Source organism: Oncorhynchus clarkii, chromosome 6, assembly GCF_045791955.1.
Source record: "Oncorhynchus clarkii lewisi isolate Uvic-CL-2024 chromosome 6, UVic_Ocla_1.0, whole genome shotgun sequence".
Classification (NCBI taxonomy): domain Eukaryota; kingdom Metazoa; phylum Chordata; class Actinopteri; order Salmoniformes; family Salmonidae; genus Oncorhynchus; species Oncorhynchus clarkii.
Window position 1 is genome coordinate 66,354,277 of NC_092152.1, and position 18,801 is coordinate 66,373,077.

Here is an 18,801-nt window from a genome sequence, read left to right on the forward strand (position 1 = left end):
GGGGGACACACACGAGGAGATTGCCTGAGTCAGGTTGGAGACCTGAGCCAACTCCTTGTGCTTACTGTGGGGAGCGTGTGACTGGTCAGGCACCGTGTTATGCAGAGATGCGCAAGGTGTCTCCAGTTCACATTCATAGCCGGTGCGCTCTATTCCAGCTCCTCGCATTGGCCGGGCTAGAATGGGCATCCAGCCAGGAAGGAAGGTGCCGGCTCAGCGCTCCTGGTCTCCAGTATACCTCCTTGGACCAGGATATCCTGTGCCCGCTCTGCGCACTATGTCTCCGGTGAGTCTGCATGGCATTTGCAGGGCGAAAATAAACATCCAGCCAGGACGGGTTGTGTCAGCTCTACAATCCAGACCTCCAGTGCGCCTCCACAGTCCAGTACGCCCTGTTCCTGCTCCTTGCACTCACCCTGAGGTGTGCCTACAGTGTGCCTCGGCAGTCCAGAGTGTCCGGCGACAGTACCCAGTCAAGAGCGTCCGGCGACAGTACCCAGTCAAGAGCGTCCGGCGACAGTACCCAGTCAAGAGCGTCCGGCGACAGTACCCAGTCAAGAGCGTCCGGCGACAGTACCCAGTCCGGAGCGTCCGGCGACAGTACCCAGTCCGGAGCGTCCGGCGACAGTACCCAGTCCGCAGGGTCCGGCGACAGTACCCAGTCCGGAGCGTCCGGCGACAGTAACCAGTTCGGAGCGTCCGGCGACAGTAACCAGTCCGGAGAGTCCGGCGACAGTAACCAGTCAAGAGCGTCCGGCGACAGTACCCAGTCCGGAGCGTCCGGCGACGGGCCACAGTCCGGGGTCTCCGGCGACGATCCCCAGTACGGAGCCTCAGGCTACGATCCACGGGTCAGTGCTGCAAAGGCGGAGGGATCAGTATAAAGAAGGGGGGCGGCGTCCAGAACCAGAGCCGCCACCGAGGTTAGATGCCCACCCAGACCCTCCCATATAAGGTTAGGTTTGCGGCCGGGAGTCCGCACCTTTGGGGGAGTACTGTCACGCCCTGACCTTAGTTATCTTTGTTTTCTCATTTGGTTAGGTCAGGGTGTGACAAGGGTGTTTGTTTAGGTTTTGTATGTCTAGGGGTTTTTGTAAGTCTAGGTGTTTATATGTCTATGGTTGCCAAGATTGGTTCTCAGAGGCAGCTGTTTATCGTTGTCTCTGATTGGGAACCATATTTAGGGAGCCATATTCCTTGGGTATTTTGTGGGTTCTTGGTCTATGTTTAGTTGCCTGTCTGCACTACGCATATTAGCTTCACGGTTCGTTTTGTATAGTTTGTTCAGTATTCTTTCTTTGATTAAAGAAGTGTGTACGCTTACCACGCCGCGCCTTGGGCTCCTCCATATGATGACTGTGACATGTGTCTGTTTGCTCCTCTTTACACACCACGGACCAATACATATTCTTTAAATCAACAACATAGGAATCACAACAAAACTTATTGTATGACCTCTTCTACACTATATTAGGCCCAGCATTTGGATCTTTGGTTTTCCTAGATATGGCTACTATATTGTGCTCATTACATCCAATGGAACCGGAGACTGCTTTCATAAATGGAACACTAGTCACTTTAATGCCACTTTAAGAATGTTTACGTATCTCGTGTTATTCATATATGTGTGTACTGTATCCATCTATTGCATCTTAGCCGCTCTGTCACTGCTCATCTATATATTTTATACTTCTATATTCTCATCCCATTCCTTTACTAGATGGTGTGTATTAGGTTTTGTTGTGGAATTGTTAGATATTACCTGTTAGATACTGCTGTGCTGTCAGATCTAGAAGAATAAGCATTTCACTACACTTGCAATAACATCTGCTAGTCATATGTATGTGACCAATAAAATTGTATCTTATTTTATTTGAAGCAAATTTCTGCAGCATTAGTAAAGATATGATCAATACATTTTTTAATTATTGTGCTGTTGGTAACTACCCTGGTTGGTTGACTGATAAGGCACTGGTTACAGTTTGAAGCTTTTTCTTAAGTGGGCGGCTTGATGAAAGCCAGTCAATATTTATATCACCCAGAAAATATACCTCTCTGATATCACATACATTAACAAGCATTTCACATTCCAGATACTGACTATTAGTACTTGGTGGTCTATAGCAGCTTCCCACCAGAATGGGCTTTAGGTGAGGCAGATGAAGCATATTACTTCAACAATATTTAACATGAGATCCTCTCCAATCTTTACAGGAATGTGGTTCTGAATATAAACAGCAACATCTCCAACATTGGAATTTCTATAAATGTTATAACCTTGTATTGCTACCACTATCATCAAAGGTATTTAAAAATAATAATTTTTACCCCCTTTTCCAATTGTTAGTAGTTACTATCTTGTCTCATCGCTACAACTCCCGTACTGGCTCGGGAGAGACAAAGGTCGAAAGCCATGCGTCCTCCGAAACACAACCCAACCAAGCCGCATCGCTTCTTAACAGAGCGCGCATCCAACCCGGAAGCCAGCTGCACCAATGTGTCGGAGGAAACACCGTGCACCTGGCGACCTGGTTAGCGCGCACTGCGCCCGGCCCGCCACAGGAGTCGCTAGACAAGGATATTCCTACCTGCCAAACCCTCCCTAAAACGGACGACGCTAGGCCAATTGTGCGTCGCCCCATGGACCTGCCGGTCGCAGCCGGTTGGGACAGAGCGTGGGCGCGAACCCAGAGTCTATGGTGGCACAGCTAGCACTGTGATGCAGTGTCCTAGAATCAAGGGTATTTTCTAAGTGAGTTTCAGATATAGTCAGAATATGAATTATCTGCTATTAGCAAATTATTGACTTCATTAACCTTGTTTCTTAAACTACATTATGTTAACGTGGGCTATTTTAGCACTTTTATTCTGCGATGCTTGTTTTTATTGCATTACTGGAAAGCTTAGCAGCAGCAACTGTGGGACCTGTCTATATAAGGTCCCACAGTTGACAGTGCATGTCAGAGCAAAAACCAAGCCATTTGGTCGAAGGAATGTGCTGCAGAGCTCGGAGACAGGATTATGTCGAGGCACAGATCTGGGGAAGGGTACCAAAACATTTCTGCAGCATTGAAGGTCCCCAAGAACACACTATTTTTCTGTTTACATTTAATTGAAAATGTAACTTGTTTTTGAAGAGTTCATACTACACATATATATGCATGACGTCTCAAAATTCTGCCCATTATAATAATCTGCATAGGAATATTCATATCTATATGACTACTTACTACTCCAATGTGCTGCAGATATGACTCAAACATTTGTTTTTGGACATTAAATAGAAGTAATTCAAAGTATCTCAAGGTAAGTAAGGAAAACATCTAAATCACCCTTTCCCCAGTGATCCTTTTGCTGCCTCAAGTTCCTCTCTGGCCAATGTTTGTACTTAAAGCTTTTGCCCAGCAGATGTCCCTACTTACCTGTTTTTACTGGCTTTGCTGTGCATCTGTAACTCTTCATCAACGTTTAATGTTCATATTATATTTGAACCATTATTAGACTCTCCAAATCTTTGAATAACAAAATTACATTTATCTCACACACATACACATACACCACTGGTGCGGGGTCCCACAAGCCTTTGGATTGGGGTGCCCTCGGAGTGCTGACCCCCAGATAACATATGAACATCTCATAAACCATGACTTTTTTGGGCAGGGAATTACAGGAAATTAGCTTTAAGACTGCGCGTTTTTCTCTCAGCCTCATGGAAAAAAGAAAAAGGTTTGTTTCATACTTTATTTGGATAATCCCAAGTAGATGGTTTGTAAATGTTCAATTTCGTTTTAGTCAATACTCAAGGGCACCTCAGCAGATTTGTTTCCTAGTAGGCTCAAGGATTTGAACCAGCAATCTTTCAGTTCCTGGACCAACCACTAAGCTACCTGCCACCCACGATAACTTTTAACAACATTTCAACTAACTATCCCCTAACCTTAACCTTAACCTTTACGTAACCCTTACCTTAACCCTAGCCATAACCCTAACCCTAACGCTTAGCCTAAACCTTATTCTAAACCTAACCCTAACGCTTAGCCTAAACCTTATTCTAAACCTAACCCTAACTGTAACCTTAGCAAGCATTTGCTTACCAACATATACAGTAGGTTTTTGTTAGTATGACCATCTGTAGATCGTCTATTTGGGACTATCCAAATAAGGTGTGGCCAAATTATTATTATTTTGGTTTGGGTGTCTTGCTCGAACTATGCCACTGACACACACACACACACACACACACACACACACACACACACACACACACACACATTCTACAGATGTTTGAAATCAAATCAGTTGGTTTTCATGGCAGCAGCATAACCTGATACAGATTGTCATGGGCAGCATGCAAGCCCTGCATGCCATTGTTAGCCCTGTCAGACAGGTTACAACCACATTACACCCACAGGTTACACCTGCTCCCCCCTACCTCACTCCACATCCAAACTGTACCCAGTTAAAGATCTGGTGCACAGGAGATGTCATAATTTGTGTGTGCTACATATTGGTGACAGTAGATGTGGTGAGCTGACACATGATGTAGTTGGAGTTGACTAGTGAAATCATTACAGATATCCAATCAACCAAATTACATTTTGAATTTGGCTGTGAGAAACAGATTTTGTGCAATCGTATATATATATATATATATATATATATATATATATATATATAATTTTTGTTTTAATTTAACCTTTATTTGACTAGGCAAGTCAGTTAAGAACAAATTCTTATTTACTATGACGGCCTACAAGGCCAAACCCAGACGACACTGGGCCAGTTTTGCACCGCCCTCTGGGACTCCCAATCACGGCCGGTTGTGATACAGCCTGGGTGAACTCTTTCTATATTTGACAAAGTGAACAATGAGTGCTTTGTCTTCATCCCACTGCTCCAGTTATTTGTGATCACACAATTGTTTACATCTGTCACATGAGACATTTTTAAATGTCATACTGTAACATTCATTCACATGGTTATTATTTGGGTTATGTTAATTACATTGCCTTTAGAAAGTATTCACACTCCTTGACTTTTTCCACATTTTGTTGTGTTATAGCCTGAATTTAAAATAGATTAAATTAAGAATTTATTTGTCACTGGCCTACACACAATACCCCATAATGTCAAAGTGGAATTATGTGTTTTACAGTTTTTACAAACAAATTTAAAATGAAAAGCTGAAACACCTTGAGTCAATAAGTATTAAGCCCCTTTGTCATGGCAACCCTAAATCATTTCAGGAGTAAAAATGTGCATGGACTCTAATAAATTGCATGTGCAATAATAGTGTTTCAAAAAATGTAATGACTACCTCATCTCTGTATCCCACACATGGAATTATATGTAAAGTCCCCCAGTCGAGCAGTGAATTTCAAACACATTTTCAACCAAAAAAATACATTTGTAAAAGCTATTCCAGGAGTGATCTAAAAGTATCATAACGTGTATAATGCTTGTGCAATATGGTCAATAAAGCTCTTATTTGTCTGATTTGATTGCACGACACTTTCTACCCACAGCACATGCGTTCTCCAACGAGCCCAAAATCATCTGGTGGGATTCCCTCTGGAGTGACGCGTCCAGATCCCGCTCCTATTGGCTGAGGGCAAAAGACGAATTTTCCATTTATGGATTGTTTGGTTAGGCTGCTCAGTCAACGGCCTCAAAGTTGAACTTCACCGCTCAAACATACTGCAGCATTCGGAGCCTGAGTTTAGTTCCTGTGCCGATTCACTTTTAGACAATAGCTACAGTATGGACAGAGCAACCAGGTCCTGAGGAGAATCCGTGCGTTCCTGCTTGGAAGGCATCTGGGATCCTATTGTTTATTTAGAATTTGTCTTACTGCAAAAACAACAACGTTGTACAGTTTTTAGTACTAGACGACTACTGAGACAGCCCCTGTTCAGTACGGAATAGAGGATACATTGTTACTGTCTGGGGAAGGAGAGAAAATGGTAAGATAACTTATCTGTTACAGACTGTTTTTTTTGGATAATCATGCCATATGACTATGAAGAAACACGATAATGTATATTGTTGAAAGGGATGTGACAATTCTTATAGATTCTTAAATATTCAGAGATCTAATGGATTCGTGACACTATGACATTAAATTTTCATCACATGTCATAACATTGTTATAAATCTCAAGAACAGCATATTCCTATTGCACAGTATCAATACTGTCAATACAAGGGGACAATGTAATTTTATGAAATATAATCTTATGTTTTAGCTTAATGACCATATCATTTTAATGAATTGTGAAAAAAGGTCGATATTGCATCCTGTATATTGTCACCAGACTATTTGGAGAAATGTTTAGTTTAACTTGGCTAGTCGTTCAACAAGGTCATGTTGTCATGTGTCATAGCCTACTGAGGGGCTGCAAGGGTCATTTTTACAGGCTGTTGTGAAGTTGCCTATTATTGTAACCAATAGCCATTATGTTTTTAATTGCCATAGAGAATAATAACATAGCTGGATGTATGAGTGCCTACTTCACGGAATTATATATTTTTAAGTAGACAGGAAATGCAATCATGTTAGTTTTTGTTTTGCTACAGTGTAAAGTTCAATTCAAACAACAACATGGACTAAATGCTTATTCTAGTCTCCTTTATGTCATCAATCCAATCTAGCAGGTTGTATGGAATGTTGATAAGAATGCAACAACAATCCAATCCACTATTTTCCCTCTCCTATTTGAGGAGTAGCCTACCTACCATATGTTTATGATAAAAGTTCTCTCTCTCAAACTCTCTCTCTCTCACCCTCCCTCTCTAACTGAGCAGGATTTTGTATGTGGACGAGAGATATAGTAAACCATTAAACATTGAACCAATAAAATGTTTTGGTCAACAGTGTGTATCGGATACCAAAACCTCAGTGAGACATGCTAAAGATAACTGGATCATGGATCTCTTGAGATCTAGAGGGCCCAGTTGGAAACAGTCTGCCCTGTTCGTTGTTAAACATGTTTGTTTACTCTCTGTGATACAGGTGGGTCACACTGCTCACAACTAAGTCAATATGGCATAATTGAAAAAAAAGTATCCTTTTTAATTGTTGTCTACTCAACAACTTTCATCTCACTTACCATATAATTATACATCTGTAGGGGAGGAGGGGGGTGTAAAAGAAAAGTGGCTTGCAGATACAGTCACTATAGCAACCACCTATATTGACAGACATGCAGCTCCCACTTCCTAGGTATAGTGTTGGTTCGTGAGGTACGGCCCTACTTTGAATAATACAGGTTGGTCATGGAAGAGGAGACAGAGAGCAGCGTGTGTGTTATCCACATGGAGACTCCTGCTTACTGAATGTCATCCCAGCAGCTTAAGCATACCGGTGAGAGTTATGGAGAAAGTTGTCCCTGTTGCATGGCCTCTTCCTTTGTGTTTAGACCACAGTTCATGAGGCCATTGCCATTGTGGCAGATATCCCAATGTGGATATCCGCTAAAATACTGTTTATTGAATCCAACAGGTCAACTGCAGTATTACATTCTCTTTTAAGGGCAGAGGTTGGGTCTAATCAATAATGTATATTTTGTTTTGTTTGATTTAATTAAATAAGATTTTTTTCACATTTTGTATAATTTATTCAGCTTGAATTGCCCAAATTCACTGAATGACGTTGCTTGACTTGTAATGTACTGTACACTTACTGTACAAAACATTTAGTAATACCAGCTCTTTCCATGACATAGACTGACCAGGTGAAAGCTATGATCCCTTATTGATGTCACTTGTTAAATCCACTTCAATCAGTGTAGATGAAGGGAAGGAAATGGGTTAAAAGAAGGATTTTTAAGCCATGAGACAACTGAGACATGGATTGTGTACATGTGTCATTCAGAGGGTGAATGGGCAAGACGAGCCTTTGAACCTGGTATGGTAGTAGGTGCCAGGTGCCGTGCTGCTGGGTTTTTCACGCTCAACAATTTCCCTTGTGTATCAAGAATTGTCCACCACCCAAAGGACATCCAGGCAACTTGACACAACTGTGGGGAGCATTGGAGTCAACATGGGCCAGCATCGAATGCTTTTGACACCTTGTGATGTCTATGCCCCGGCGAATTGAGACTGTTCTGAGAGCAAAAGCAGAAGGTGTTCCTAATATTTTGTACACTGTGTGTATTCTGACATTACCAACCCTGCCCTATGTCCATATATTGTCTCTCTAGAACAGGTCAACCCTGTTATGCAGTCTCACTGCTCTGCTCCCAGTGCACAGTGTATGGATCCTGTAGATCTGGTTCCCCACAAGGGAATCCAAGGAACAAACCTTTACATAATACATACTCAGTAGCACATAACTGAGCTCTATAACTTAGCTAACAGTCAAACTGAGAACATAAAGTATTTTTCATGTTATATCAGGACAATGAGGTATGATTATAGGAGATTTAACTGAACTATTTTACTTGAGCTTCCATTGGGGTAAATCCATATCAATTGAATCACTTTTTGACAGCATCCCTTTTGATTTAAACAAAACTTTCCAAACATGTTCGCCCATGGAAGAAGTGCTCAGAAAGCGACTTTTTGCACCTGAATGCCAAAACATTCAAGAGATAGAGCTGCTCAGATTTGACAATTTTGCATACCCCACCATACCATGAGACATTATGTCTTCATTACTGGAAAAGATAAATGGTTGAGTTTGATATAATTTAAAAGCTTACAAACTGGGTTGTGAAACTATTTGATAGTTTCTTAGCCTCTACTTTACATCATCTGAGGTTTTTGTGCTATGCCCACCATCGGTTGAGACACAACATGCTCTTGAGTACAGAGTGGGTGTCATTTCAATCATGGAAATATCAGTCCTATCCCTTCAGACCACTGCAATTTAACTGGTACACTGTTGAAATTTAAATTTAAATTGTAAATTCTAATTACTACCACAAAGAGGACCTCCGGTCCACCCACCGTCCAGTGTCAATTTAAATGGTCATGTCTGTTCTATTATCTATATTTCTATGATTTCAAACTTCAATAGGTTTCCTATGGAGGATTATTGACAGTATAATTTAAAACAGATTATTCCCATTCAAGTTAACGTTGTCTGATTTGTGGACCTCCAACCATTTTTGTGGAACAATTTAAAATTTAGATTTTCAAATGGTATTCCCATTTTAGTAAATTTATCAGGCAAAATATGACACCCACCCTGTATTCAAGAGCATGTTGTGTGTCTCAACCGATGGCGGGCACAACACAAAAACGTCAAATTATGTCAAATTGGGTCTAAGTACAACATCCAAATATTATTTTTTTGTTGAGTTTATTCGATATTAGATAATTGACGTTTAAGGTTAAAACATTTTTTTTAAAGAAATGATAAAACTGTTTGACAACTGTTTGCAAGCTTTTAAATTCAATCAACCGTTTATCTTCTCCAGTGATGAAGACATGGATATCTCATGGTATGGTGGGGTATGCAAAAAAGCTCAACTTTGAGCACCTTTATCTCTGGATGCACTCTTTATCACTTTCTGACCACTTCTTCTATGGGCAAATATGTATGAAAGGTTTAGTTCAAATCAAAAGGGTTGCTGTCAAATTCAAATTCAAATGGATTTACCCATTGTCCTCCCATATGAGGTACCATAAAATGCATGCATTTACATTGCTTGATGACTGGACGACTACCTCTCTGTAGGATCATAGTGGTTTTAAAAACATTCTTTCTCCTTCTGTAGTAGATTCCAATGAACAAACCCAGATATGAGGATAGATAGATTCAGCATGCTGTGCACACAACATCTAGATGAGCCAGCATTAGACAACTTTTAGCCTTGAGGCACAATCTGACTCACTTCAGAGGTAATATTCTGCAGTGGGTTCACTGCAGAATAATGCAGGCCTTTGATATTCCACTGGTTCTGCTGAAGTTGGAGATATTCCTATTTAGGCTAGCGCTTGTGGGCGGTTCCCTGGCATGGGTAATGAATTGCATGCTGAATGACCAGAAGGAAATGGAGTGGTTTCCTTCTTGTGAGGTAGCTTTAATGACAGTAGAACATATGCGCTGTATATGCAGATCCCTTCATCAGTGACAGATTTATTCAGTAAGCAGAGAATGGTAAGGTTGAGTTCAAAACAATATCAAACATTTGGACACAACTGAATGTATCCTTTCAATGACCCAGGTGGAAAACATTTAATACGTCTTGCATCTTAACATTTTGCACCACTGGAAAAATTGGACATGAAAGGAGCAATTGTTTTTCCAGGTTTTCTCCAAAAGTAGGTTGCTGTTTTGCGAACATGATCATAGCACGTCATCTGGATGTGTCAGAACCTGGCTCGTCAAAAACAGACTTTCTGTCAAATAACAAACCTTCCCCAGATATTCTCCTCTCTTTAGCCTGATGTCAGAGATAAAGAATGAATGTTATGCACCAATGCGAAACACAATGCAGTTACTCAGTGCAAAACTCTTCCTTTTTGAAAGGCTTTTTGGGGCCACATTGAGCGAACTCTAATATTTGGCTTGTGTGGAGAGAAGCAGTCTGTCACTCTGACTGTCTGGAGCACCAGACGGTAGCATCACTCATAGGCCCCACTGCCAGATGCTGAATACTAGGTCAGTATGACAGCATATGGTTTTTATCAGCTTTTCCTGCAGGGAGGTGAATGCTCAGTAACATCGCTCCATTTCAAAGCCTGCGCTCCATTTTCCACCCTGCATTGCTAAAAATATTTTTTGCAGGAATTTGAGACCTTCTCTAGAACATGGCAAACACCCCTTCTGTAGAACTAGGGAACTTGTTACATTTTTCACAGAGGTCCAGTAAACCTACACTCTCCTCTTTATCAATCCCACACATATTGGTCTTTGTTACAAAGCTCCATCTTCATGTTCGTGGTGTTCCGTAAGCCATCACACAGGTTCTAAGTTCTGACTTACTGACTTCCAGAACAGATGGCAGAATCAGATTTATTTATGGGTGTTAAACACTGGTCTGGGCTATATTATTCTGATAATGTTCTCACAGAAGCTCCCCTGAAGAATAATTACTCATTAGTTGTAACCCCTTGTGGTTTGTTTGTGCAAAATGAAAAGTTAAAAGGACGAATTAAACATAAAATGAGCATTTCTTTAATTTAACTTTCTATTGAAGGTTTAACATTTTCATTTGTTTTATGAAGAGCTGATGTTGACCTTTCTGTCTTCAAACAGATGTGATGCCACATCCTGCCATGTCTTTTAAAGTGCATCAGATTAGAGGATACCACTTCATGGTGCCCATTCATGATGCCATTAACACAGCAACTTCCTCTGTTTGGCACTTACTTAGTATTCCTCAGTAGTTGAGCATGGTGGCAGTTTGTTCTCCAAACCAAACCCCATTGTTCTTTACTGACAAGTAAATGTTCCCTTTGTGGAAACTAATAGCACCTGCTAACTGTGGCCATTGATGCCTTTATAATGTAGGGTTACCTGTCAGTCTAGGGGTTTTGGAGAAAGCAAAAATATAGAGGATTCTCCTTTTTAGATCCAATTGTATACCCATTTCCTGCCTCACCTTTGTTTAATGAACGTTTCCATAAATATTTGTATTTATTTTCTGCTTTCTTCGGCCGTTTCAGTGATGGCACAGTGATAAGGCAGGCCTTTGATATTCTTTGAAATCTGAAACACATCCCTCAGCAACCTGGGACAGCTGTGAATGTGGTGGTCAGGTGAGGAACAGCCAGCTGCATTTTCCCCTCTGTAAAGTGATCTGGGTCTGTGTGTCCCGGCTAGCTCACTGTCAGCTCCCCTCTTCTCTTCTGGCTTGCCCAGGTTTCCTGCTGCCCAGCCCTTGGTACAGCACACTGTTTGTGAGCCTGGCTCTCGCACCACTACCCACAGGACTGGGAGCCCAGCAGGCCTCTACCCTCACTGGGGCTGCAGCCCAATTGAGAGCACAGTCTGTTCTCACAGCGAATGTCTCCCATTACCCCAGTGAGAGATGGGGAGGACTGTGACAGGCTGCTCTTTGGTCCCATGTAGTAGAGGCCACTTTTGATCAGACTTCTAGGCTGATGTGATATCTTCTCTCACAGACAACACCCACCTGTTCAGTCTGGCCAACAATTAAACAGCTGCTATGTTTTATAGAGGTGCCATGTGTAGTAAATGGAAACTCATGTTTTTCCTAGAAGTACAGTGCCTTGCGAAAGTATTCGGCCCCCTTGAACTTTGCAACCTTTTGCCACATTTCAGGCTTCAAACATAAAGATATAAAACTGTATTTTTTTGTGAAGAATCAACAACAAGTGGGACACAATCATGAAGTGGAACGACATTTATTGGATATTTCAAACTTTTTTAACAAATCAAAAACTGAAAAATTGGGCGTGCAAAATTATTCAGCCCCTTTACTTTCAGTGCAGTAAACTCTCTCCATAAGTTCAGTGAGGATCTCTGAATGATCCAATGTTGACCTAAATGACTAATGATGATAAATACAATCCACCTGTGTGTAATCAAGTCTCTGTATAAATGCACCTGCACTGTGATAGTCTCAGAGGTCCGTTAAAAGCGCAGAGAGCATCATGAAGAACAAGGAACACACCAGGCAGGTCCGAGATACTGTTGTGAAGAAGTTTAAAGCCGGATTTGGATACAAAAAGATTTCCCAAGCTTTAAACATCCCAAAGAGCACTGTGCAAGCGATAATATTGAAATGGAAGGAGTATCAGACCACTGCAAATCTACCAAGACCTGGCCGTCCCTCTAAACTTTCAGCTCATACAAGGAGAAGACTGATCAGAGATGCAGCCAAGAGACCCATGATCACTCTGGATGAACTGCAGAGATCTACAGCTGAGGTGGGAGACTCTGTCCATAGGACAACAATCAGTTGTATATTGCACAAATCTGGCCTTTATGGAAGAGTGGCAAGAAGAAAGCCATTTCTTAAAGATATCCATAAAAAGTGTCGTTTAAAGTTTGCCACAAGCCACCTGGGAGACACACCAAACATGTGGAAGAAGGTGCTCTGGTCAGATGAAACCAAAATTGAACTTTTTGGCAACAATGCAACACATAACGTGTTTGGCGTGAAAGCAACACAGCTCATCCCTCTGAACACACCATCCCCACTGTCAAACATGGTGGTGGCAGCATCATGGTTTGGGCCTGTTTTTCTTCAGCAGGGACAGGGAAGATGGTTAGAATTGATGGGAAGATGGATGGAGCCAAATACAGGACCATTCTGGAAGAAAACCTGATGGAGTCTGCAAAAGACCTGAGACTGGGACGGAGATTTGTCTTCCAACAAGACAATGATCCAAAACATAAAGCAAAATCTACAATGGAATGGTTCAAAAATAAACATATCCAGGTGTTAGAATGGCCAAGTCAAAGTCCAGACCTGAATCCAATCGAGAATCTGTGGAAAGAACTGAAAACTGCTGTTCACAAATGCTCTCCATCCAACCTCACTGAGCTCGAGCTGTTTTGCAAGGAGGAATGGGAAAAAATGTCAGTCTCTCGATGTGCAAAACTGATAGAGACATACACCAAGCGACTTACAGCTGTAATCGCAGCAAAAGGTGGCGCTACAAAGTATTAACTTAAGGGGCTGAATAATTTTGCACGGCCAATTTTTCAGTTTTTGATTTGTTAAAAAAGTTTGAAATATCCAATAAATGTCGTTCCACTTCATGATTGTGTCCCACTTGTTGTTGATTCTTCACAAAAAAATACAGTTTTATATCTTTATGTTTGAAGCCTGAAATGTGGCAAAAGGTCGCAAAGTTCAAGGGGGCCGAATACTTTCGCAAGGCACTGTATATAGGTTTGACGTATTTTAGGCAATTTCATGCTGTGAGACAAAGATTTCACAACATTTGTCACTATAATTTTCATATTTTCCAAATGTAGTTACCATGATATCAGCCCCATTGGGCACAGCTGGAGTCTTCTGTCTGTCTCTGGATATTTTCTGTCTTGTCTGTGGATCTGAGCTGAAGTGACAGGGTTATGTTTGCTCACTAGCATACAGACAAACATGCCCTGAATTCCATGGGTGATGCCTGCGTACCAGTAAAAGGATAGCTCATCTCCCAGGTCTATCAATCTCTTTCCTGGGTGCACAGATTAATCATCAGTCGCATGTCAATGTTTATGTCACTTTAGTGTTACTGGTGCATAACTGTAATAATACTTATTATAAACTGAGTGGTTCGAGTCCTGAATGCTGATTGGCTGACAGATGTGGTATATTAGGCCCTATACTACAGGTATTTAAAAAATATATAAATAATCATTTACTGCTCTATTTACCAGTAACCAGTTTCTAATAGCAGTAAGGCACCTCGGGGGTTTGTGATATATGGGCAATAAACCACGGCTAAGTGCTGTATCCAGGCACTCCGCATTGCTTAGTGTGTAAGAACAGCCCTTAGCCGTGGTATTTTGGCCATATACAACACCCCCCCCCCCCCCGGGCCTTATTGCTAAATAATAAACAAGTAGCATCACAGTGAGAGTCAAGTGCACCTTTTTGTAATTTTCAACATAGATCCACTGTCTACAGTCTCCCACACTAAGGAGGTGAAACTCTGTTCAGTAACAAATAAGTAATAAAAGTCCTATCTAAAGCTTCTATTTGCATGTGTTTTCTCACCCGTTAGGACAGCTGTTGAGATTGTCTCTGATTGGGAATCATACTTAGGCAGCCTTTTTCCCACCTGTGTTTTGTGGGTAGTTGTTTTCTGTACAGTTTATTTGCCTTACAGAACTGTTCGTTTTTTCACTTTGTTATTTTGTTCGAGTGGTTTGATCAATACAAATCATGAACACTTACCACGCTGCGTTTTGTTCCAATCCTCATTACGACGAGAGACGTTACACTCTATCTGTTCAGCTTGTTTCCTTCCCACTGTCGCATTATGTCAAAAGATCATAGGCCTCTGATTCAGTGTTTGAGCTCCAGTACTGCCCCATGGAGACTTTATCAACCCATCTCAGTCTGGGTCACCATTGTTTTCACCCTGCGTCACTTCTCAGATTAAGTCTAATGGCTCATTATGGCTTTCCTATAATCATCAATTAGCATACTATTGTGCCACACAATTTCTCACTGTATTGTGCCAGTAATACCCATAACCTCATTAGCTACACGACCAGTCAAAAGTTCTTTAGTTTTACTGTTTTCTACATTGTATAATAATAGTGAAGACATCAAAACTATGAAATAACACATATGGAATCATGTACAATGTAAGATGGCGCCGAAGAACATGGCTGACGTTTTACATTCTCCAAACCAACCAGTTTTTTTTGTTTGTTGCGTTCTGTTATTTTTTAATTTATTGTGTACATAATGTTGCTGCTACCGTCTCTTACGACCGAAAATAACTTTTGGACATCAGAAAAGCGATTACTCAACACGAACTGGAAGAAACTTTTTTTTTAACGAGTCCGACGAGAAGGATATCCTGCGTTCACTGGAACAGGCCCAGATCCATGTCTTTTGCGTGAAGAATAGACGCCGGAAAAGGGGACGCAGATCGGGGATCCTTCGGAGAAGCCAGAGGTGACCGAGTAAACTCCCAATGCCTTCCATTCTCCTTGCTAATGTGCAATCGTTAGATAATAAAATTGATGACCTATTATTAAGATTATCCTACCAACGGGACATTAAAAACTGTAACATCTTATGTTTCACCGAGACGTGGTTGAACGAAGAAACGGACAATATAGAGCTGGCGGGATTTTCCATGCACCGTCAGAACAGAGACGTTACCTCTGGTAAGACGAGTGGTGGGGGTGTGTGTCTTTTTGTCAATAACAGCTGGTGTGTGATGTCTAATATTAAAGAAGTCTCGAGGTATTGCTCGCCTGAGGTAGAGTACCTTATGATAAGTTGTTGACCACACTATCTTCTCATCTGTATTATTTGTAGCCGTCTATTTACCACCACAAAGCGAAGCTGGCACTAAGACCGCTCTCAACCAACCATAAGCAAAGAAGAAAATGCTCACCCAGAAGCGGCGCTCCAAGTGGCTGGGGACTTTAATGCAGGCAAACTTAAATCAGTTTTACCAAATTTTTACCAGCATGTGTAACCAGGGGGGGAAAATCCTAGACCACCTTTACTCCACACACAGAGATGCATACAAAACTCTCCCCCGCCGTCCATTTGGCAAATCTGACCATAATTCTATCCTCCTGATTCCTGCTTACAAGCAAAAATTAAAGCAGGAAGTACCAGTGACTCGATCAATACGGAAGTGGTCAGATGACGCGGATGCTACACTACAGGACTGTTTTGCTAGCACGGACTGGAATATCTTCCGGGATTCATCCAATGGCATTGAGGAATACACCACCTCAGTCATTGGCTCAATCAATAAGTGCATCGATGACGTCGTCCCCACAATGACAGTACGTACATATCCCAACCAGAAGCCATGATTACAGGCAACAGCCACATTGAGCTAAAGGCTAAAGCTGCCGCTTTCAAGGAGCGGGAGACTAATATGGATGCTTATAAGAAATCCTGCTATGCCCTCAGACGAACCATCAAACAAGCAAAGTGTCAATACAGGATTAAGATTGAATATTACTACACCGGCTCTGACACTCGTCGGATGTGACAGGATTTGAAAACTATTACAGACTACAAAGGGAATCCCAGACACGAGCTGCCCAGTGACGCGAGCCTACCAGATGAGCTAAATGCCTTTTATGCTTGCTTTGAGGCAAGCAACACTGAAGCATGCATGAGAGCACCAGCTGTTCTGGATGACTGTATGATGACTGTGTGATAACGCTCTTGGTAGCCGATGTGAACAAAACCTTTAACTAGGCCAACATTCACAAAGCCGCCTGCCAGACGGATTACCAGGACGTGTACTCAAAGCATGCGCGGACCAACTGTCAAGTGTCTTCACTGACATTTTAAACCTCTCCCTGACCGAGTCTGTAATACCTACATGTTTCAAGCAGACCACCATAGTCCCTGTGCCCAAGGAAGTGAAGGTAACCTGCCTAAATCATTACCACCCCTTGGCACTCACGTCGGTAGCCTTTAAGTGCTTTGAAAGGCTGGTCCTGGCTCACATCAACAGCATCCTCCCAGACACCCTAGACCCACTCCAATTTGCATACCGCCCCAACAGACCCACAGATGACGCAATCTCAATCACACTCCAACCGCCCTTTCTCACCTGGACAAAGGGAACACCTATGTGAGAATGCTGTTCATCGACTACAGTTCAGCGTTCAACACCATAGTGCCCACAAAGCTTATCACTAAGCTAAGAACTCTGGGACTAAACACCTTCCTCTGCAACTGGATCCTGGACTTCCTGACTGGCCGCCCCCAGGTGGTAAGAGTAGGCAACAATACGTCTGCCACGCTGATCCTTAACACTGGGGCCCCTCAATGGTGTATACTTAGTCCCCTCCTGTATTCCCTGTTCCCCCTCAACTGCGTGGCCAAACACGACTCCAACGCCATCATTAAGTTTGCTGACGACACAACAGTGGTAGGCCTGATCACCAACAACGATGAATCGGTCTATAGGGAGGTCAGAGAACTAACAGTGTGGTGCCAGGACAACAACCTCTCCCTCAATGTGAGCAAGACAAAGGAGCTGATCGTGGACAAGAGGAAAAGGCAGGCCGAACAGGCCCCCCATTAACATCGCTCCATAGTGGAGCGAGTCGAGTGTTTCAAGTTCCTTGGTGTCTACATCACCAACAAACTATCATGGTCCAAACATACCAAGACAATCGTGAAGAGGGCACGATAAAACCTTTTCCCCCTCAGGAGACTGAAAAGATTTGGCATGGGTCCCCAGATCTTAAAAATATTCTACAGCTGCACCATCGGGAGCATCCTGACTGGTTGCATCACCGCCTGGTATGGCAACTGCTCGACATCTGACCATAAGGTGCTACAGAAGGTAGTGTGTACGGCTCAGTACAACACTGGGGCCAAGCTTCCTGCCATCCAGGACCTATGTAATAGGCGGTGTCAGAGGAAAGCCCATAACATTGTCGGAGACTCCAGTCATAGACTGTTTTCTATGCTACCGCGCGGCAAGCGGTACTGGAGCGCCAAGTCTAGGACCAAAAGGCTCCTCAACAGCTTCTACCCCCAAGCCATTAGACTGCTGAACAATTCATAAAAATCACCACCGGACAATTTACAAGTTTGAGATTTTTGGTTCCAATCACCGTGTCTTTGTGAGACGCAGAGTAGATGCACGGATGATCTCTGCATGTGTGGTTTCCACCATGAAGCATGGAGGAGGAGGTGTGATGGTGTGGGGGTGATTTGCTGGTGACACTGTGATTTATTTAGAATTCAAGGCACACTTACTCAGCAGGGCTACCACAGCATTCTGCAGCAATATGCCATCCCATCTGGTTTGCGCTTAGTCCCATTATCATTTGTTTTTCAACAGGACAATGACCCCAAACACACCTCCAGGCGGTGTAAGGGCTATTTGACCAAGAAGGAGAGTGATAGAGCGCTGCATCAGAGGACCTGGCCTCCACAATCACCAATTGAGATAGTTTGGGATGAGTTGTACCGCAGAGTGAAGGAACAGCAGCCAACAAGTGCTCAGCATATGTGGGAACTCCTTCTAGACATTTGGAAAAGCATTCCTCATGAAGCTGCGAGAGAGAATGCCAAGAGTGTGCAAAGCTGTCATCAAGGCAAAGGATGGCTAATTTGAAGATTTTAAAATATAAAATATATTTAGATTTGTTTAAAACTTTTGGTTATTACATGATTCCATATGTGTTATTTCATAGTTTTCATGT

General features: G+C 42.3%; 1 protein-coding gene across 2 annotated transcripts in view; it reads left to right on the forward strand.

Annotated features, from left to right (window-relative positions):
• Nucleotides 1-5,629: 5,629 nt before the first annotated feature.
• The window catches only part of LOC139411467 (unconventional myosin-Ie-like), a 56,409-nt gene continuing 43,237 nt past the window's right edge, over nt 5,630-18,801 (forward strand). The window contains exon 1 of one of the 2 annotated variants that reach the window (XM_071157880.1): nt 5,630-5,963. In XM_071157880.1, coding sequence (XP_071013981.1) covers nt 5,961-5,963 — 3 coding nt within the window. In that variant the 5' untranslated portion in view covers nt 5,630-5,960. The remainder of the gene's footprint in view (nt 5,964-18,801) is intronic. The other variant, XM_071157881.1, reaches the window with a different exon arrangement.